The sequence below is a fragment of the Achroia grisella genome, unplaced genomic scaffold (assembly GCF_030625045.1).
Source record: "Achroia grisella isolate CSIRO2021 unplaced genomic scaffold, CSIRO_AGI_Agris_v1 utg808, whole genome shotgun sequence".
Taxonomy (NCBI): Eukaryota; Metazoa; Arthropoda; class Insecta; order Lepidoptera; family Pyralidae; genus Achroia; species Achroia grisella.
The window spans coordinates 1,834,769-1,857,656 of NW_026713029.1; the positions used below are offsets into that span (position 1 = coordinate 1,834,769).

General features: G+C 38.2%; 1 protein-coding gene across 1 annotated transcript in view; it reads left to right on the top strand.

Moving 5' to 3' along the window:
• Positions 1-22,888, top strand: part of LOC131851833 (obscurin) — a gene marked incomplete at its 3' end in the record, with an annotated part of 116,596 nt that overhangs the window by 81,928 nt on the left and 11,780 nt on the right. Inside the window, exons 17-44 of the mRNA XM_059202397.1 lie at positions 769-946; positions 1,498-1,675; positions 2,248-2,438; positions 3,195-3,350; positions 3,956-4,076; positions 4,656-4,816; positions 5,492-5,667; positions 5,994-6,162; positions 6,669-6,787; positions 7,549-8,157; positions 8,298-8,399; positions 8,606-9,418; positions 10,312-10,593; positions 10,913-11,146; positions 11,665-11,854; positions 12,491-12,669; positions 13,204-13,430; positions 13,767-13,942; positions 14,174-14,352; positions 14,904-15,029; positions 16,031-16,164; positions 16,871-17,016; positions 17,868-18,046; positions 18,602-18,798; positions 20,045-20,203; positions 20,846-21,090; positions 21,573-21,698; positions 22,074-22,249. Coding sequence (XP_059058380.1) covers positions 769-946; positions 1,498-1,675; positions 2,248-2,438; positions 3,195-3,350; positions 3,956-4,076; positions 4,656-4,816; positions 5,492-5,667; positions 5,994-6,162; positions 6,669-6,787; positions 7,549-8,157; positions 8,298-8,399; positions 8,606-9,418; positions 10,312-10,593; positions 10,913-11,146; positions 11,665-11,854; positions 12,491-12,669; positions 13,204-13,430; positions 13,767-13,942; positions 14,174-14,352; positions 14,904-15,029; positions 16,031-16,164; positions 16,871-17,016; positions 17,868-18,046; positions 18,602-18,798; positions 20,045-20,203; positions 20,846-21,090; positions 21,573-21,698; positions 22,074-22,249 — 5,928 coding nt within the window. The remainder of the gene's footprint in view (positions 1-768; positions 947-1,497; positions 1,676-2,247; positions 2,439-3,194; positions 3,351-3,955; positions 4,077-4,655; positions 4,817-5,491; positions 5,668-5,993; positions 6,163-6,668; positions 6,788-7,548; positions 8,158-8,297; positions 8,400-8,605; positions 9,419-10,311; positions 10,594-10,912; positions 11,147-11,664; positions 11,855-12,490; positions 12,670-13,203; positions 13,431-13,766; positions 13,943-14,173; positions 14,353-14,903; positions 15,030-16,030; positions 16,165-16,870; positions 17,017-17,867; positions 18,047-18,601; positions 18,799-20,044; positions 20,204-20,845; positions 21,091-21,572; positions 21,699-22,073; positions 22,250-22,888) is intronic.

Consider the following 22,888-nt stretch of genomic DNA (forward strand, 5'->3'; position numbering starts at 1 on the left):
CTCATTATATTTTTAATAGATTTTTATACGATTTGATATGACAAAAGTTTTAATCTCTGGAGAGGATGACTAAGTTTACCGTCCAGGGTTACTGGACTGTGCGTATAATGGAGGTTTCTAACGAGTTTCTTTCATAAATACCAATGGTGTTCCTGCCTACGTTAATCGTATACCATTGACGTAACGTCAGTGTAGGATAATCAGATGAGGATATGATAGGAGGATCTCTTCTGTGCAGCCTCCAGCCAGTCGTAACTAAGTTCTCCTTCCAATGCAATGACCATCCGCAAAGAATTGCGTGGATAGTCCTACAGGATATGGACTTAGATAGAGTACTAAAAAGTAGGAACGTGATTGGTGACAAAACAGACATGGTAACAGGTGGTGGTACTAATAAATGGCAGACACTTGTGGAAGATGATGGGATGAATACGAATTCAGATCAGTTCACCCATTGAGGACAATTCACAAGAAATTTGTCAGTTTGTTTGGGAAGCGCTTAGATCTTGTTATTCACTACCTTTCTTGCCATATCATCTTTCACACCGTTTGATCTCTTGTTCGGGCTTCTTCTGCCCTTAACCATCCTCAGTAATACATAACAGATTCTTTTAAATATTCTCTTCATTCCTACACGGGGCTACGCATTACATGGCCATACCACGATTGACAATTACTCTTCAACTTATCCGACATTAGCGCTACTTTCTTACAGCTCCTTTGCCATAACAGTTGTACAAGAATTGTATTACTGATTGATACAAACAGGTGCTGTGAACGAACTTCATCGGGAGCCGGAGAAGCCGACCCTGGTCATTGAGCATCGGGAGGCGATCGTATCAGCTGGCGGCTCCGCTATGCTCGAGCTGCAGTGCAAGGGCTTCCCCAAGCCAAGCGTGCTGTTCAAGCACGACGGGAAGATCATCGAGGCTGACACCAGGCACAAGTGAGTTGTTACTTTAATATAAATGTTGCTCAAAAGAGTCCATATATTTTTTGTCACACGTTAAAGGTGAGTCGAAAAAGTGTGACATTGCATAACAAACTATAAAGGAGGTACAAAGTTTGTGTAAAACATTTAGAAATCTAGGACCCCACCCTAATAGGAGAGGTCCAAGATTTTGTAAAATTACATGAATTTTCATCATCATTATCTGATGATAAATCTGCAATTTATCTGTAGCTTTATGTTGAGTTGGCTGCCTATTCACCTATGCGGATAAAGCCTAGCCTATTTCTTTTATTTGTTCATGTATTTTTTCTGTTCTTTATATATGCTACGCGATTCTAATTTGTGAATATAGAATTTATCTATCTATTATATCATGTAGAATATTTATTCTATTTATTATTATTATTATTATAGTTCTTCTCATCTCGAAATCATTCCGAACTGACGGTAGATTTGACACATCATAGGAGTCTCTAATAGACCTACATGAATAAACATATTTTGAATTTGATTTTGAATATCCGATATCTTTTCTTATTCATAAGGTTCCTATATGAAGATGATGAGAGTATGTCGCTGGTGATCAAGAACGTGTCGGCAGCTGATGCAGGTATCTACCACGTGACTGCCACCAACGAGCTCGGGGAGGACACCTCCACACTGCAGCTCATCGTCAAGGCGGCGCCCAAGATCAGGAAGAAGATAGAGAATCAGTCCTGCATGGTGAATGGAATGTCTTTTTATAATTACTGCCGGACCCGGCAAACATTGTTCTGACATATAAATTAAAATAGTAATATCGCTATAAAAATTGGGGTTGGTGGTAGAAGGGTAAAATTTTAGGAATTTGTGTGTATATTTTTAATGCCACATTATAAAAATTGAAAATATAGTTCTTGTAGATTAAACACATATACGTAAAAATATGATATATTGTTTTATCTTTTTTTGTTTTTTTTAAAAGTGAAGTCTCCTTAACGATTATTAATTTAGCAAAATCATATTAATTTAATAAATGTCTAATATTTTATTCATATAAATGTTTGTACTGTGTGAGAAATCGAACCCGCGACCATGTGGGGTACGATGTGCTAAAACGCTAATTACCGAGGCGGTGAAAAATATTTCAGGGATAAAAAAGTAGTGTTGATAAATTTTGCCAAATAACATTAGATTTTTATTTGTTGTTCCTTATGGTCCCTTATTAAACCACAACTATTTTATTTTTATTTCACTTGTTCGTTCTAATTTTTCACACAATATATTCATATAAAGAAGGAACTGTTCCTCCTTAGGTTGGATCCACCCATACTGTAACCATCGAAGTGGACGGCACGCCGGCACCCGAGGTGACCTTCTATAAAGACGGTGTGGAGATCAAGAGCTCGGAGAGGGTCCAGATCGTGAAGGAGTCCTCCGACGTGTACAAGATCATCATCAAGGATGCCAAGCTCACTGACACAGGCTCCTACTCTATTGTTGCCAAGTGAGTATTATATCAGAATAGAATAGAATATATACGTCGTTGGTTCAAATCCGGCTCGAAGGACCAAACTCTTCGACGACGGTCGACTTATTGAAATAAATTCATCTAGATGTTATATATAATAGAAATTATAGTTATTCAAATAAACTTAATATAAGCACTTTGAATAGCAATATTTTTTTATTTTTATTTATAATAAAATAATGATAATTATAATAATATGGTTGTATCATAAAAATAGAATAGAATAGAGAAATCATTATTTAATTAACTTACATTTAAGAACTTTTGAATTGTCATTGCTTATTTTTTTAATCTAACGCTCATACGGAAAGCGGTCATATTACAAGAACACTAAAAAATAAATTTGCGTGTAGCTCTTTTAAATAATTTATTGTAAGTTTACATTTTTAAATCGAAATGTGTGAATACAAACTACCAACTAGCACTAATTCATTCCAGTCAAAATATTAAATATACAACCAACTGGTTGAGTAACTAAATAAAAGTAAATCAGTCGTAGTGATTAGAGCAGACCAGTCCCTATAGGCAGCACTTGTTCACGAGTATGAACAGGCACATATTATTTGAGTTTAATCGATATTAATTGCTAATTAATATTAATTCGCGATTGTGTCACAACACTATTTAAGAATCACAAAAAGCTGGCAACATAGGTAATGTCAAAGTGGCCTATGAGATAAAGAAACAGACTATAGTAAATGAGGAATTACTGATATGCTGATGTATGTTCAGGAACGAGGTGAACCAGTGCTCGGACTTCTGGCAGTGGCACGTAACATCACCTCCGCGTATACTTAAGAAGCTCGGAGACACCAAGGTCTGCGAAGAGAAAGAGACCGTCACCTTCAAGATAGAGACGGAAGCCGAGCCTGCGCCCACTGTTAAATGGTGAGCAATCATTAAGGTTTCTTAAGGGTCGGCAACACGCACGTGACACCCCTGGTGCTTCAGGCGTCCATAGGCTACGGTATTTACCATCAGATGGGCCGTATGGCTCTTTGCCACCATAGTAGTATAAAAAAAAACATTATTCCCTCATAAAGATGGCTGCGGTGATCCAGCAGTTTAACACATCGCCTTAATTCCGATGGTCGATAATTCGATTCCTCGCACGGTACAAATATTTGGATATATTTAATCAAATTAGGTGTTATTTTGTTTTTGTTAGGTGTCATTTCACTACTTATATTATTTTGTTTAACATTTGTATTCGTGAGTATGATTGTTTGTATTTCTTGGTGTTGTTTTTATGGATGTTAATGGTATGGTACATCCGCCTACGCTAACAGTTTACACGGGCAGGGCGCCAGTGAAAGATGTTAAGATGAGGTCAGGTCAAATTCACCAGAACCTTATCACGATGGTTTCCACGAAAAACCGCACAAGGGTCTACCTGATCAGGTCGTTGCTAGCGATGATGTCATCAGTCCACATTACTAACAATTCCCTTCACCTCACTTCCATGATATTGAAAAATATTTTGAAATTGACAGGTACAAGAACAAAACGGAGCTGGTAGAGTCTACTGCGATCAAGATCTCATCGTCTGGAGAAGCGCATTCGCTGGTCATCACGTCGGCTGCTCGCGCTGATGCCGGGGAATACTCCTGCGAGGTATGTTAACATGAGCCTGCATTTCCTCAGCGGAGGATACAGCGGACCTTTCTATACATTGTATAGAAAGCTCCGCTATATGTAAGTCTACTACTACCAAAACACAACCACAATGATATTTCCGAACCGATACGATATTAAAACTTTCGAGAATAGAACTTATTACTTCTTAAAAGGCCGGCAACGCACTCGCCTTGAAGTTGTGCGTGTTTATAGGCGATGGTAATCATTTAGCATCAGGTGAGCCGCAAGCTCATTTGTATTTATGCTATAATTAAAAAACATAAATATGATCTTATCATTAAGAAGCTATATATAGGTATATATAGGTTTCAAGAAAAAATCACTAGGAGATTGTAATAACTTAAAATTTTAAAAAGATATAATGAAAATGTCCTATTTCCCCTTAACAATAAAATTACCCCCAAATTGAGAAACACTGATATAAACTGAGCCTAACGTAACGACAACACACAAATGACACCCCTGGTGTCTCAGGCGTCCATAGGCTACTACCATCATCGTAGTATCACAGGTATATATAAAAAAGATCTAGTCATAACGGATGTGACGTCACAGGTGCGCAACCCGCACGGCGACGCGTCGGACGCGTGCTCGCTGCGCGTGCGCGGCGCGGCGCAGTTCACGCAGCGGCTGCGTGACGTCACCGCCGCCGAGGGCGACACCAACGTCGAGTTCACCGTCGCCGTCGACGGCTACCCCGAGCCCGCCGTCAAGTGGTCAGTTCACATACTATACTATTGATCATCATCTGCTTCTTCCTTCATCATCATCATCTGCTTCTTCCTTATCCCATTTATTTGGGGTCGGCGTAACATTTATGTACTATACTTTTGATACATGTCATGAAAATTATCTTTACATAGTAAAAAAAAGTCGCTTCCGCTGTCTGTTCGCTTAGATCTTTTGAACTACGTAGCGGATTTTAATGTACTTTTTAGCAATAGATAGAATGATTCAAGAAGTAGGCTTATATATACCCGTTCGACGCTGGAATGGGTAGCGAAACAGATAATTTAATTTCTTGCCATTTTTCTCAACTGTTTAATTATTATCTGCATGCAAGTTTAAAAAAAATATCCCTGGACATTTTACACAGCGTCAATGCAGTTACAGATAGAAGAAGCCAAGTATCAATTAGACTTTTTGGAGAGGATTATACTTATGATATTCTCTATTTAATTTCGAACTAAACTTAACGACTTTTGCAACTGCAAAGCTTGTTTTTCTGAATTATTAATATAGGTATATTACAACTTATTTTGTTATAATATAAGTTCAGGCTCAAGGCTCACAGTCACAACACTGCCGCATAACGCCAGTAGTGTGCGCTAGAGAAGACATAATCCTTCTCTTTCCCACATATACTCCAGGTATACATTGTACGATTACAGGTACCTGGGTGACGTGGAGATAACTGAGAAGAAGTCGGTGTTCACTCGGGTGGACAGCGGCAGTACACACAAGCTGATCCTCAAGGAGGTATCCGCTGAGTACTCCGGAAAATATACTTGCAAGGTGTCCAACGAGCTCGGCGCTGACTCCTGCGAAGCTACCTTCACAGTCAACAGTAAGTCAGAATTTAATTTCATTATTCTTCTTAGTAAAAGAAAAAAAAGAAAAAGACGTCGATCACAGAGACGGTCAGGAAGACGAAATAAAGATAACAGCCGGCCCCTACTGGAGAAGGGCAGAAACCAAATACTCTACAAGGGAAAGAATTAAGAGGAGGTCTTTACCACAAGGCACTCTGTACTGCAAGATATAATTTTATTAATAAAGAATTTATTTTACTGTATTTCTTTCTAAGAAATGACGAATGTACCTGGACTTTTCTAAGAAATATTTTCATGTCTTACATTACTTAGAATAAATGTGATAAATATTTATTTCCAGGGAAGCCTCGCATCACCAAGAGTCTGGTAGATATATCAGTAGATGCTGGACAGACGTTGAAACTGGACGTCGAAGTGGAAGGTTGCCCAGAACCGAAGGTCAAGTGGTACAAGGATGGTAAAGAAGTCACTACTGATGCTAGAATCAAGATTGAAAGAGATACGCAGAGGTCAGTTTACAAAAACTGGTATATTCTTGATTTATAATCCTTATAGCTATTGAAGACCTTTGACTCGCTGGGAGGATGATATCAAACGAGTAGCTGGCTTATAACAAATGGACATCTTTGAAGGCCTTTACCCAAAATGGGGTTCTTGTCTAAATATATGTAAATATATAAATACATATTCAAATAGATTAATAATAACATATAGTAAATAATAATAATAATAAAAATCTTGAATATAAATTAACAAATAGTGTCGAAAATGTAACCTCAAGAAATAAAAAGGCTTTTTTTAATTTTTAATTTAATTTTAATCTAATATATTGAATAAAATGTATTTTTCGAAAATTTCTAATAGAAAAATGTATTCGTATTTCAATTTTTATTTAGCAGAATAATTATGTATCATTGACTTCCTCTAGCATTTTTTTTTTCCTTAAAAAATACCCTGCGGGTATTTGTGTAAGAATAAAAAAAAACTAATTTAATCGGTTCTTATTTTGTCACAGATTGGAGAATTACCACTTGACAGTGACGCTGGTAAAGGAGGAGGATGGTGGAGAGTACGAAGTGCGCGCTTCCAACGAATTTGGCAGCGTCTCCTCCAAGAGCACGGTCACTGTGCACAGTGAGTATCACAACACACGAGGAATCATGATGATCAGAGATCAACACACGTGATGAACCATGTTGAATAAAATTGAAGAATCGAATTTAAGAAAACGTATTACGTGCTTTTATAATTTACTATCCGTTATGACCTTCAACGTCCATATTCCATATATGGATATGCACGATATAACGTTTGTACTGGAAAGTTAAAAGCCTATTTATGCGAACATACATTTTGCTAGTATATATAGTGTAACGATGGTAAAAACGTAGGATATCGTGCCGTTCAACGGAAAATTATAAAAGTAGCCATTGTTCTAATAAATAGCCGTGGAAGCAAAAAGTTCCAGAATGCAGTTTAATATAGACCACTACAGACATCACACACTCTAGCGACATGGTAATGTATACAATACAGCTGTCGATACAAAACAATTAAAAATATAACTCGACACTGACAAAGGCACATCGCTGGAAGGCGGTAAAGTAGTAGTTTGGTTTAACATAGAATTAATTGAATTTTAGATTACTACTGCATTTTTCGCACGTAAAATTTGGGTGTAATGCCATTAGATACCATAAGGAATTGGTAAAATCATTTTGACAAACTCATGTAAGCGTTCAGTGGACTAGAATGCTGTAATTTGCACTTGGAAACATTAATGCACCTTATCCTGCATTTACTTCACCCTTCACTTGTGCCGTCCTTAATATACATTATATCCATTTTTAATATACCATGTTTTATCGTAACCTTTTTTTCATTCCATTTAATAGCTAGAGAAATACATTCGAGATTATCAAAGGAAGCTATTGTCGAAAATGAAATCGAAGATGAGAGTAAATCGAAACAACGGCTAATAGAAGAGGAGGTGGATACTGGTGGAAAACATACTGCAAAGAAAGGAAAAACAAAACCAGACGAAGCTGTGGAAAAATCAATATGGGACGACGACGATGAGGGAGTCGCTAAAAAAGCAAATATAGAAGATGTCGACACTCCCAAGGCTACCAAAGCGAGAAAGTCTATTACTGAACCAATAACAGCTGAGGAGAAATCTATTTGGGATGATCTGGATGATGATGGAAGGCAAAAGAAACCTGTAGTTGAAGAAATCGATACTCCAGCAAGCAGCAAGGGCAAAAAGTCGGTAACACAACCAGATGTCGCTGAAGAGAAATCTATATGGGATGAAAACCACAATGAACAGAACAAAAAGATTCTAATAGAAGAGGTAGATGGCGAAATACAGACAGGTGAAAAGGGTATTACAAAACCAGAAATAATTGAAGAGGTTTCTATTGAAGAAGATTTGAAGTCCCCAAAACGTAAATCTGTCAAAAAACATTCTGTTCAAGAAGAACCATTGAGTGCTGAAACTGAAGGTATAAAAAATACGTGCTTAAAGCTTCTCTCTTCAATTTCGCCAACAGCTTATACTTAGTGGAAATCTCACATTCTGCACACAGTGTTGCATGATTTTAACTTGTGTTTTAACAATGCTTGTTTGATTTGTTATGTTTAGGCCGAGTTTTCCAAACAGTAACTACATTCAAGACGGGCGAAGACGGGTCTATAATAATGTCAAAAGTAAGCAGCACTCGGTCTCACGACGCTATAATAACAGGTCAGTATACAGCTTACTACCTTCTCTTTCCAATTCTAACTAACCCCATTAGTCAAATAATTAATTCAACATCATAGTATTGCTTATAAAACATTATCTATAGATTGAAATACATAGTTAACGCGTTAAATCCCATCGCATGTCTAATTATACATAGTAAGTAGTTGTTATAGAAAAATTCATCATATTACTATTTTAACTGGTAGGTCCAGCCGAAACGCGCACTTTACACAAAATGAAATCTACAGCCGTTTATTACGATGATGATTATAATGGCAGAAAACTAATTCAGCCCACTAAACCACACACAACTTCTTTAGAGGTTGAAGAAATAGCGAGTCATAGCTATTTCTTATCTGAATTGGGTCAATTTTCTGTACCTGATCATATAAGACGAGGTACTTATGGAATAATCGAAGAACCACAAACGGACTCTGAAGCCGAAAATAGCTCAAGGTATGGAAGAAATCACAGCAATAGATCTGTTTCAATCATGTCAGTATCTGAAGATGAGACGAGTTGGCAAAATGAAACATTGTCACGAGAAATATCCATTGAAGACCTGTCAAAATCTATTTTTGACATAGACGAAAGTAGAAAAGTATTTAGCAAAGACTCTTATGTGCGACAATCATCATTTAAAGAGGACTACTTCACAGATGAGGGCGAAGAGGAATCATTCGTGTTAAGAGAAAAAACACAAAAAATATACGAGAATGACATAACTGAAAAATTAATAAATATTTCGAAAGAGTTTGACGAAAACGAAAATAAAAACGAGAATAAAACTCATGATATTAAAAATCGTATTATAGAGGAATTTCTTCTGGGTCCTCCAAAAATCCCTGAAAATATAACGAAAAACACAACAGAAACGACTGCTGAGAGGAAGAAAAAGCATTCAAATAAATTATTTTGCGTAGAAGAGGAAGCAGATGATGATTTAGAAGAGCTGTTAAGACGTAGTCAGAGACAAAGAAGCATTCTTGATGAAATACTTAATGAGGAAGATGAAAAAGGTAAATTTCAAGTACCTAACTAAGATAATACAAAGAGGATTCGTTACGAAACAGGCTGATATTTTTACAATAACGCTAAGCATTGTCGATGAAGGGGGGAAATAACATAAATTGCTTAATGATACAAGTCTGAAATTGCTGGTGGTGATGTTTGACTATGATCTGTAATTTCTATCTCTAAGAGAAATTTAAAGAAATTTTGCTTATTATAAAAAGAAAGTAAAATATCAAAGTGTCTTTCAAAAATAGCAGGTCATAAGCACTCATCTTCTTTTTGTTACGTCATTGTACTTAACTAATACTCTGTCGTATGTTTGTTTTAGCGCGCATGCGTAATAACATTCCCTTCTGGCATACTAATCTTTGGACGTTGCGGCAGAGATGCTAAACGCGGCCGACAGATTATCACATCATTCAGGTAATTTTTTTATATTTTTCCCAAATGCATGAATGCAAAAAATAGCATGCTTACCTTACTTGCATTTTATCTGTAGTCCAAAATCCTCGACAAAATGGTACGTACATACACAATTATGAATATACATCACAATATATCTTACTGTCTTACACGCGTATTGGTAAGTATGCAAGAACATAGTCAATAAAATTCCGAATAACTGCTGTACATATTGCGCGACTTCTCTATGTTTATTTCTATTGTGAATAATGAACATGTTTTATTTTAGGTGCTTCGATTTTGCTTTATAAAAGGTTCCAGTTAAACGGATTTGTAATTCTACAACTTCTCTTGCAATGAAAAATTTGATTTGTCTACATATTTATTTTGTACATTGTAAATTATAATTTTCTTCTATTCTTCAAGACTTCTTAATGCTATCGCTCTCACATTAAGCTATTGTAGTGTTACTAATCCACCGATTTCACAATTCCAGCACCCCCCACAATAAAAGACAGCAGCATGAAAGACGGACACGTATACGAATCTCTTCCTCTCGTGTACACTGTGCAAGCTACCGGCTCCCCGAAGCCTACAGTTCGCTGGCTTCACGACGGCAAAGAGGTGAAGCCGTGCAAACGGGTACACATCTCCGAAGAAAGCGGTGTTTACCGGCTGTTCATCGATAGCGTCAACTTGGATGATGCTGGCAAGTGGCAGTGCGAGATCACCAACAATCTGGGAACCAAGGTGCAGCAGGCTGACTTGTCTGTTTCCCGTAAGTAACAATCACTCAATTATTATATAGTTAAGCAACTATTATGTTACTGAAACTCATATTTTATTCATATGCCTTTTTAAATTAGTCGGTAGGTAATAATATCAAATAATATTTTTGGGCAATTCACATAGCGCAAGTCCAAGCTAAGCAAAGCAAAGTCTATGTTATGGGTGGTACAGGTACAAGTTGTCTAGCTAGTACCTATGATATAAGCTCTGCTTAACTTAGGACTAAACAGCACTGTGGAAATTGTCATTAATATCATTATTATTAGTAAATTGGTTGTATGATTAATGATTTTTGTGTGTATATACAGCCGTGAGCGAGTACCGCAAGCCGATATTCACAAGCCCGCTGGAGGCGCAGCGCGTGCTGCAGCGGGAGCCTGTGACTCTGAAGGCGGTGTGCACGGCCGACCCCCTGCCGCACGTGGCCTGGCTGCTCAACGGCAAGGAGATCACGCCCGACGCCACCGTCCTCACCAGCGCTGACTCCAAGGACCTCGAACATGGACTTAAGGAGTGCACCTTTACTCTGAATATACCCACAGGTTACTGTTTCCTTTGTTCAAAGAGAACGGAAGTTTAACGATTATTTCTTCTAGTACTATAATATTGACCAGAGATGGACTTATGGATGCATGCGTGAGACCACAAATATTCAGAACGGAAACCTGACAACGATATTGGAAGCGCCACAAACTATCAGTTTACGCTGACGGACACCAATGGAGTTTGATTTTTTTATACAATTACAATTGTATAACAATAAACTCGTCCTCCTCTCTTCTTTTCTTTTGCTTTGCCTAACAGAGTCCATAATTGATCTGCTGTGAATTTAACTGTTACTAGAATAGAAGAAGAAAAAAATAAAAAAGAAGGATCATAAGATGAGCCATCAGTTATGTTAATAATGGTTAAGTTAGCAAGTCAGTTAGACGATCGTGACTAGGAATTTATCACGATAATTTCTAACGGAAACCGCGTGGTCAACCTGACATGCTACATTGTTAGCAATAGGGTTATTGTAGATAAGAATTGTAAAAATAATGTTTGAATGTATCATCAGGTCGGCACGCTGATACTGGTGTATACACAATCCAAGCTAAGAACAAATACGGTGTGGGCGAGAGCTCGGCGCGGCTGGACATCCTGCTGCGGCCAGAGATCGAGGGCCTGAAAGACGTCACCGCAGTACCCTACGAGGAGACCAGCTTCGTCACCAACATACGAGCCAATCCCATCGCAGAAGTGAAGTGGTTAGTGTCATTATTCATTTAAGACCCACGCTCTTGTTGGTGGAGTTCTTGCCGGTTTCGACGATCTTCCATCATTCTCCTTAAATGTTGACACGACACGACTCCAATTGTGTCTTTAATTTGCTTGATGTAGCTGTGCTTCTCTTCTTCTCCTCCTATTTCTTTCTACTTTTCCCTCAATAATAATTTTCATTAATTCATCGTGCCGTATCAAGTGTCCGTAAATTTTTCCTCGTCTATTTTCTATAGTGTTCAATGGCTGTCTTTTTTCTTTTACCGACTACAAAGATTAGGTAAGAAATGAAGAAGTATTACACAGAATACTTCTTCTTTTCTTACTTTATCTTAATATCCTGATTATAATTTTCCTTAATATTAATAAATTATATGAATGTGGATGGATGGAAAAGGAGAGGACGTCCTAAAAGCTGGATGGATTGTGTGAGAGATGATATGAATGAAAGGAGAGTATAATCAGATATGTCGCCCGATAGAGATCAGTGGAAGAGAATGACATATTGTGACGACTCCAAATAATGGGATAAGGCAAGGCAATGATGATTAATAAACAAAATGAACATTTATTCATCAGGAGAAGGAAGGATCGTGTGTAATAGCTCATGTACAAAATTACAGGAGCAAAGATGGGTACGCCATTCAGCCATCGTCCCGGTACGATATAGTTGAAGATAAAGCCAACGAGAGTTACCGGCTGGTGGTGAAGAAGGTCGGCGTGGACGACGCCGGCGTGTACACGGTCACCGCCACCAATGAGATCGGAGAGACCGCCCAGCAGGCCAGACTTACCGTACACAGTACGTATTCGTAAATAATGTGTTTCGACGGCCTTCGTGGTGTAGCAGTTTAGCTCACCTTAACTTCCGAAGATCGTGGGTTCGATTCCTCGCACAGTGCAAACATTGGATTCATAACTATGATTATTTGAATCGGTCTGGATGTTTTGAATGTATATTATTTGTTTTATGTATTTATTTTTTAAGTAAAAAAATATCGATTTATTTTTATCAGTTATTTAATACCCATAACACAAACTCTGCTTATCTTGAGACTAGATGGCGCTGTGTGAATCGTACGGAGATTTTTATTAACATTATTTCTAATGTGCCGACATCGAATTAGGGATAATCGGAAAGTACCACTATCTTTAATAATCAACATTTATTAAAAAGAGGCACACGCAAGTTTCTTGCTCGTTCTTCTTGTGATGAGATAGCTTCCCGCATGAGCGTAATGGTAGACTAAAAAAAAGTATGACTATTCAAAAAGTTATTGGAATAAAGGATTTTCTATTCTATAGCCGGCAAATTAGAATTATTTTTCTTTGACAGCCGGCGAGCCTATATTCACGAAGCCGCTGCAAGATGAAACGGTAAAGGACCAGGAGGATGTAACACTGCGCGTGCGCTGCGACGGTGTGCCCAAACCGGAAGTGACGTGGTACCGCGACGGTCGCCCGGTGGCCGACGACGACCGCCACACCGTCCGGACCGTCGTCGGCGGGCAGGTCGACAGCGAACTTGAGATCAAGCGGTTCCAAGCCAGCGATGCTGGCAAGGTAAGTTATTACTCCAAGTCTCCTAGAAGTAAGTTTGTTTTGTTTATTTATTAGGCTGTGCCCAGAAAACTGCCGGTGCGCATAATCCGTCTGAAATTTGTAGCCTATGTGTTATTCTGATATAGATATAAGGATAGGAATATAAAGTATTTTATGGAACTTGTTCTCATAAACCATGATTCATTTGAAAGTGGTTTTTATCATCTTAACTGGTATCCCGCCAGCGTAAACCGTTAGCGCAGACGGATGAATCATAACATTATCATCCATTAAAAATATATAGTTTTGAACCGTCTGTATTATTATAATGTTGAAGTCACTGATATGTTTTAACAGTACCGCGTGGAAGCAGCCAGTCTGGCAGGGTCTGCACAGTGCGAGGCGCAAGTATCGCTGGGGCGGGCAGCCCCAGGATTCTCGCATAAGCTACCGCGGCAGCAGGACGTGGACGAGGGCGAGCCGCTGGTGCTCAAGGCCAAGCTGGACGGCAGCCCCGTGCCCGCCGCCAAGTGGTGAGCACAAATTACTAGTATTACTTTGCTAGCCTTAAAAAATGGTTTTAATATAATTACAAGAAAAATACAATAATTATTACAAAAGTCAGTGTCATCGCTAAGTAGTGATAAAAAAAATGTGACTATCCAAATGTTCAAATGCTTATATTAAGTTTATTCAAATAAAGATTTCAATTTTCATTTGTCGATAGTCAGGTAATATTGCTGAATATGAGCTTGATGTACCAGGTACAAGGACGGTGTGGAGCTGCCCGCAGACGACCCTCGCGTGCAGCAGTCCGCGCTGCCCGACGGCACGGTGCGGTTGAGCATCGAACATGTGACCCCGTCTGACTGCGGCGCGTACAAGCTCGTCATCACCAACCCCCACGGGGAGAGTTCCGCTCTCTGCGCAGTTGCCGTTAACCGTAAGTTTTTTTATAAGGGAATTGTGCACCCGCCAGCACTAACGGTATACGCTGGCGGCACCAGTGGACGATGATAAGATGTGTGGTTTAGTGTTTTAGTGGCAAATTCACCAAGACTTTATCATGATGATTTCTAAGGTATACCTTACTATACTTCTAAGCTATACGCGATATATCGCGTGGAGGTCAACCTGACTATTTTTATTATTATTAATTAAATTTTTGTTATTCGTATTAACAAAAATTTAGTTTAATGGAATTGGATTTTATTTATGTCTTATGCGACAAATTCGTTGATTCTGAATCAATGGTACCAAATATGTAATATTTATTAATAAGTATATAACATTTATTTATGATAACTGTTTGTGGATGTTCAATATTATTTTGACAGTATCATATTATAATAATATAATGTTTATTTAAGAATATATGTAACTATTAGTGTATAATTACTATTACATTATATTAATAGTAAAAGTATATAATTAATATATTAGTGTATATTTATATAGTCTGTAATTTAGACATTTTCGATTTCTTTTGACCAGCTACGCCAAGGAAACCCTCGTTCAGCAAGGAGCTGGAGGACATGACAGCTGTGATCGGACAGCCCCTGAAACTGGAGGCCAGGGTGATGGCGTTCCCAGCACCAGAGATCAAGTGGTTCAAAGATGGTAAGTACTGCATAGAATATGGTTTCATCATTATTAGTCATAATTTTGTTCAAACCAACTACATTTTACTAACTACAATGTAACGAAAAATCATTAAAGTAAAATGAAGTTGATTTTTCCATTTAAAATATACTAAGTATATTTGAGTAAATGAAAAATGTACCATGAAACCCATTGGCACTTTGACAACTACATTTTCACGGATGCGTTACAAATCTTCGAATTTCTCGACTTTTTCTATACTATAACACGCATGTATTATACATATAAACCTTCCTCTTAAATCACTCTATCTATTCCCACAGATAACATCTATTGCTAAAAATTGCATTAAAATCCATTGCGTAATTTAAAAGATAAAAGTGAATAGATAGCATCGTCGACTTTGTTTTATACTATGTAAAGATTTTATTTTTAATTTATCCATTACATTATAAAGAATCTAATATTTCCTCTTTATACAATAACTAGATTTTGCCCGCGGCTTCGCTCGCGTTAATTTATCCCCTTAAGAGTGGAATTTATCAAAATCCTTTCTTAGCCTACGTCTACCTGCATGCCAAATTTCAGCCTGATCCGTCCAATGGTTTGGGCTGTGCGTTGATAGATCACTACGTCAGTCACCTTTGAGTTATAAATATTTAGACTAGTTATGCATCCTGGCACGGGTGTACATGTATTATACAATATAAACCTTCCTCTTGAATCTATCTATTGCTTAGAACTGCATTAGAATCCATTGCGTAATTTAGAAGATCTAAGCGTTCAGACAACGGAAGCAACGTCATTTTATAGTATGTAAAGATATAAATGGTCTATCGGCGCTACCCTGGCAGATTGCCGTCGTCAGTGCCGTGACCATAGAGACAATTTTATTTTTCATATTTTATTATTATTTCTTATGTATGTTAGTCTGTAAGGTATTTATAATATGGGCCATGTAGCCTGAATTAAATAAATAAATAAAATAAATAAGTGTGTATGTACGTTTGTGTGTGCAGGTCTGCCGGTGCGTCCGTCGCAGGCCGTGAACTTTATCAACCAGCCGGGCGGCGTGGTCGGCCTCAGCATCGACAGCTGCCGGCCCGAGGACGCCGGACTCTACTCTCTGACCGTTACCAACAAACTCGGAGAGGTATACCACCACTCCACCACTATAAACATTTTAACATTCCATGTATTCACCACGCGAGATTCGGGTCCATCGTGTGGCAGAGACGGAAACTCGGAATTCTCGGGACTTGTTTATGAGTCCCGAGAACTGCTCGGTCTGACCGAAAACTTCCCGACGTATCAACACTCACCTTCACCTCTCATGTTTCTGTCCCGGCCCAGACAAATATGATAGGAGTCTGCTTTAGATACACGTTCTAGTATACCATGGAATTTACTACAGTTCTAGACAAGCCAAGATCCTTTAGAAGATTTTAGACTGATTTTGCTGGTATACCTCTCGCTCCCATTTCGAACGCATATAAATTGACTACTCAGATTTACACCTTTAGGGATGAAAAGAGCGGGGAGAGCTTTGATCCCAAGAGGTGTAGTGACTTGAACGTTACCTTTGATAGGACTAAGTTCGGTAGTTCGGGGTGTTAGTAAAATAAACCCCTAGAGAACTACACTGGATAAAGTTCAAATTAAAAAGTCATTCTTCCTCAGGACATTTTAACCGCTTATAAACGTCCAATTTTTTATTATAACTTTTTCCCTACCGTCCAGTTCAGTTACAGATTCAATTGAGAAGAACTGGCAAGAAACTCAATTGAAATTTTAGTTTAAAGTTTAAAAATTACTTGGGTATATATATTTTATTTGATGTGTATGGTGGTGTCGTGCAGGTGGCGTCTAAAGCTAAGGTGGAAGTGCAACAAAGGGAGCGCAAGCCAGCGTTCATCGCGGAGCTGCAACCCGCCAAGGTGATCGAAGGGTTCCCAGCCAAGCTGGAGATCAAGGTCCTCGGACACCCGCAGCCCACCATCAAATGGTAAGACTTCGGTCTCTTTTGCTGATGAATGAATTTTACCTATGTATTATAATGGAATTGTGCTCCTGCTTGCGCTAGCGGTTTACGCTAACGGAGCAATAGCGAACTATGCTAAGATGAGCATGAGGTCAGGTCAGTTAACCCATTGTGGCAAATCATCACGAATTTATCACGATGGTTTCCAGGGTAAAACACGTTGAGGCCAACCTGACATGGTACATTCCTAGCAATGGGATCATTAGTTCAGTTTACTAATAATCTCTTCTCCCCCTGGTTCAGCTAATTTGACATGACAAACACTAGAGTGTTTGTCATGTCAAATTAGCTGAACCAGCTGAACTTCATCACTCCTGGAAATTCCTCATATTCACCCTATGCGGTTCGCGTCATCATTTCTAATACGTAATGTCAAAGAGTGGGACATGCTTCCATCGTATTCCCGGAGAAATACAACTCAGGATTCTTTAAGTCTAAGGTGAACAGATTTCTTCTAGATAAGTCCGCGTCATCCTAGATCTCGCCATCTTTTGCCACCAGATGAAGTGTTTTACTTCGAGATCAAAACCATATTTAAGAAAATCCTGTAAATCCTTTTCAGGCATAAGATATTTCAAAATACAAAATTCAAAATTCAAAATTCAAAATTCAAAATTCAAAATTCAAAATTCAAAATTCAAAATTCAAAATTCAAAATTCAAAATTCAAAATTCAAAATTCAAAAATCATTTATTTATGTAGGACATTTTAGCCGCTTTATACTTTAGAATTTTTTTCCCTACCGTCCAGTTCGGTATATAGATCCAAATTTGTGTTTGTATGAAAGTGTTTATCTTCTAAAATACATGTGGTAGGACGCACAACGGCGTGGAAGTGGTACCGGACGGTCAGCGTGTGCGTGTGGTGTCTCAGCCGGACGGTACTCACGCGCTGCTGCTGGACCGGGCCACCGCTGCAGATGGCGGGCAGTACGCCGCTGTCGCCGTCAATGACTGCGGCGAGACTGCCAGCAACGCGGTACTCACCATCGCCAGTGAGTATATTATTTTATAATAATTTGCCTGAAATAAATAAAAAGAGCAAACAGAAATAATTATTATTCAAATAAACTTAATATAAACATTATTGGATAGTAAAAAATTCAAATTCATGTAATTAAAATTTTTATTTTATTTTTTTAATTTTATTTTTAACTAGCTGCTCCCTCGACTTCGTCCGCGTGGAATTTAACTTTATTTTCTAAAATAAAAGAAGCCTAAGTTATTCCTTATTACATCAGCTACCTGCCAAAAAAAGTCCCGTCAAAATCGGTCCAGTCGTTTCAGAGATTATTCGGAACAAACAGACAGACAGAAAGACAGACAGACAAAAATTGTAAAAATATTATTTTGGTGTATGCACTGTATTTATATTCATAGACATGTAGTAAGAAACTGTTATTTCAATATTACAAACTGACACTCCAATTTCATTTATGTGTGTAGATATATATCTATATAGATTACACTACCAATTGCTGTCTTTATAACCATATCGTTAACATGTGACATCGTTGAGTTACATGAAATACAATCTTCACCTGTCACAGGTCGTGATGATGACTCCTCACCACAAGAACGCCCGCAGCTGGTCCATGGTCTGCGGGAGATGTCTGGTGAGGAAGGACAGCCGCTGACAGTATCAGCTCCGTTCCGCGGCAACCCCATACCCGAGGTCACCTGGACCAAGGACGGGAAGCCACTTATGCCCAGCGACCGGGTTCTGCTCACTTGCGATGGGAAGAGGGTTCGTATAAAATCTTAACCGTACCTTGTATATATATAAATAAATAAATAAATATAAATAATAATAATATTTATTGCAGTTAAAGGTTGTGTTACATAATTAAGTTGTACATAAGAGTCAATAATTTTAACATACAAGTGTAATTGTGCCATCTGGACTAGTATAAAATTATACTGTATCTCAGATGTCACATACCTTCCCAGGGTGCATATTATTTCATTTATTAACATTTACACAGCACAAAATCGTACATACTACTTAACATAATATTACATATTCGATAAAAAAAAAAGGAGGAAATCATAATAAGATATAAAGCCAGATAAATATATAAATATATATCTATACTTAATATTATAAAGCTGAAGAGTTTGTTTGTTTGAACGCGCTAATCTCAGGAACTCACGACCATACCGAAAGTAAAGCGGTTAGTTAACCTAGACCACAGTAGGCCGTCGTCGTATATATAGATAGATGATGGTCAAACCAACAACTATTATTGAAGAATAATCTATACTAGTATTATAAAGCCGAAGAGTTTGTTTGTTTGTTTGAAGGCGCTAATCTCAAGAACTACTGGTTCTAATTGAAAAATTCATTTTGTGTTGTATAGCCCATTTGTCGAGAAAGGCTTTATAATATTCCACTACGATCAATAGGAACGGAGCTGCAATGAAAAATATTGAAAAGGTGGAGAAATGAAACGTAAACAAAGTTGCGCTGGTCAGCTAGTATATATATATATATATATATTTGAAAACGTGTAAATTTGAAAGTACTCAAATTTCAACAATTTACACAAAACCTTTAATTAATTATATTCCTAAACTTTCCTCAGATGTTACTTACTCTGTTGTTAGATGAAAATCGCTTGAAAATACGTTCAGTAATGTTTAAGATTATCACAAACATACAGACAGATGTTCATATACTATGTATACTGACAGCAGCTTACTTTTTCATTTTGAAGCGTGAAATATTACTGTGAAATTACAGAGTACCTAAGGGCCATTACCTTATTTACAATTCTAGTTGCGTTAAAAATTATAATATCCACAAATGAAAACGATTCTATCTACCCCATCTTGGAATACAGTCGTGAGGATGTATACACTAGCTGTGTCCGCGACTTTAACCGCGTGAAATTTAGTCCTTGCATCAAAGAGTAACATCTATCTATCTATCCACTCTTACAAACTTCCGCGTTTATAATACATATTAGTAAGATAATTTTGCTGTTTAACAGGTGGGCTTAGAGATCAACCCATTAGAAACACCTGATGCTGGCGTGTACGCCGTGCAACTGGTGAATCCGCTCGGAGAGGACAGCTCCGAGGGTAAGCTGACAGTACGCAAGGTGTTCAAGCCTCCCAGCTTCTCGCAGCGGTTCACCGATCTGCAACAGGTAACGTAATAGCTCATATATTCATAATTTGAGAGTCACGCTCTTGTTAATGAAGTTCTTGCTTTTTACGATCTTCCATCATCTTCTTTATACGTTGAACCACTTAGTTTGAGGTGAGACTTCGCATTGCTTTGTGGGTTTGACCGAATATACAACGGACTATGTCCTGAAAATTAGTTCGATATGCCCACGCCTACTTTTTATAATCGCACTGCAGGGAATTTGGCAGGGCAACCGCACTGTCCAAAACCTAAGTGGTTATGGACAGTGCGGTTTCAGAGAAGCGTTCGTTTACTGAAATCGGGAAATGAACTACCCGCCGAGGTTTTTTATGAGGCATTACAGCATGTTGTTTTTCAAGAAGGATATATTAAGGTTTCTTAAAGATCGTAAGAAAGGTAATACGCACGTGACACCTTGGTGTTTCCGATGTCCATAGGCTGCGGTAACCATTTACCATCAGACAGGCTGTATGCTTGTTTACCAATGTCGTATTTTAAATAAAAAATATTAGGTCCTGAACAATTTTTCTTCATAAGAGTCTACATCGCGAAAGACACTAAAAATACCGTAAGAACTTTATTGAAATGGCTTAAACGTTTGTTTCAATCAATAAAAGCGTTGTCATTTCGTCCCCCACAGCTGCCGACGTTCGACGCGAAGTTCCCGGCGCGCGTGAGCGGGATCCCGTCGCCGGAGATCTCGTGGTACAAGGACGGCGTGGCGCTTCAGCCCGGCGATAAGTACCACGTGCGGCGTGACGGCGACGCGTGCTGCCTGTACGTGCGCGACGTCACGCTCGGCGACGCCGGCCGCTACCGCTGCCGCGCCTCCAACCGCGAGGGCGAGGCCACCTGCGAGGCCACGCTAGAGGTCGTCGACAAGATGTCAGTATATACGCCACAGAATCACTCGTATTGAGCCGTCCAGCAATAGGTCATTGTGACTAATTTCCTCTAAAGACAGTAATGATTATTCTCTAAAAATCTTAAGAACAAATTCTTTTTTTACCTCTAGAATGTTACAAAAGAGACTTTGTGAGATAAAGATAGTTTTTTTAATTCTAATATTGTAAAATTATAGTTTTCTGATGTCACATTTTATTTGCTTTTTAGGGTTTCTCACACTTTTCTGGGCTTTCTCAGATACTTTTTACGATGTGTGTGTGTATCTTGTTTTTCTTACACAAGCATTAGTTTTTCTTAAGTTACTTAGAGAAGTACCTATTAAAATAATCACCATTGCCTTGCCCCAGTCCCATTATTTAGGTTCGACACAATATCTTCTTCTGCTGATCCCTACTGATGATGATGATGATGAATCAGAATCATATTATAAAATAATAAAAATCGTATTTAATATATTTCAGCGCCAAAAAGCAGAAAATTGAACCGCCAGCATTCCTGAAGAAGATCGGCGACACGGAGGTGTACCGCGGCATGAGCGCCAAGTTTACCGCCTGCGCCACCGGCACGCCAGACCCTGACGTCGAATGGTATTCACATCTTACTCACTTCATTACTTCTTACTTTTTATACTGCATTAATAATAATAATACCCCTGGACATTTCAATGGTTCAGCAATCTGCAGCAGGTAACCTAAGAGCTCATTCATTCATAATTTAAGAGCCACTCTCTTGTCTGTGAAGGTCTTATCACTTCCTACATTCTTCCATCATCCTCTTTAAAAGATTTTCCCTCCCCCTATTTCATTCTATTCTAAGTTTGTGAATCTTCCAACTATTGTTTCAGTGATTATTTTCGCCTTTTTTTTAGCATTATCAAAGATGATTTCTAAGCAATCAAACATATCACAAATAAAGAGATTACTCCATGAAAATTCATCATTCATTTCATCATCTATCATCAGGTTCCGCAACGATGAGAAACTGTTCCCGTGCGAACGCATCCGTATGGACAAGGAGACGACCGGCCTGCTGCGGCTGACCATCAGCGGCATCGACCCCAGCGACGTGGGCACCTACCGCTGCAGGATCTACAACCCCCACGGGGAGGAGTCCTGCACCGCGCAGCTCACCTACGACAGTCAGTACAATTATTTTCTATCCTATTTTCTCTCTCTCTCTCTCTCTCTCGCACCAATGTGTTACAATGATGTTAGAATCGACTATCTTATTATTATACCTTACATTTTTTTTGTACATATGAATTTCAAGGAATTATAGATATACATAGAAACAATGATGAATTTCTGTACTTGGTTCCGTATCTAAAGGATATAAAGAAATTTTAAGGAAGAAACCATTGTTAATTTTGCTAAATGGGTTAATAGGTCTGGCTTCATTCTCATCATATTCTTCATTGGTGCCCCTGGTGGTCATAGTATTAAGTTAAAACAGTCGAGTTCACTATACGACTTAGACTATATTAGACTCAAGATGAAAAGAACAACAAATAGTCGTCCATCGTATATAAACTGTACCAAGTTTAATTTTCTGCATTCCTTAGCAACTGATTGTGATATGATGTAATCTATAAACCCTAAAAGTTAATTAATTATAATAACTTTTTAACTAATTATATTACTTAATTTATGAATTTCAAGGAATTATAGATATACATAGAAACAATGATGAATTTCTGTACTTGGTTCCGTATCTAAAGGATATAAAGAAATTTTAAGGAAGAAACCATTGTTGTTAATTTTGCTAAATGGGTTAATAG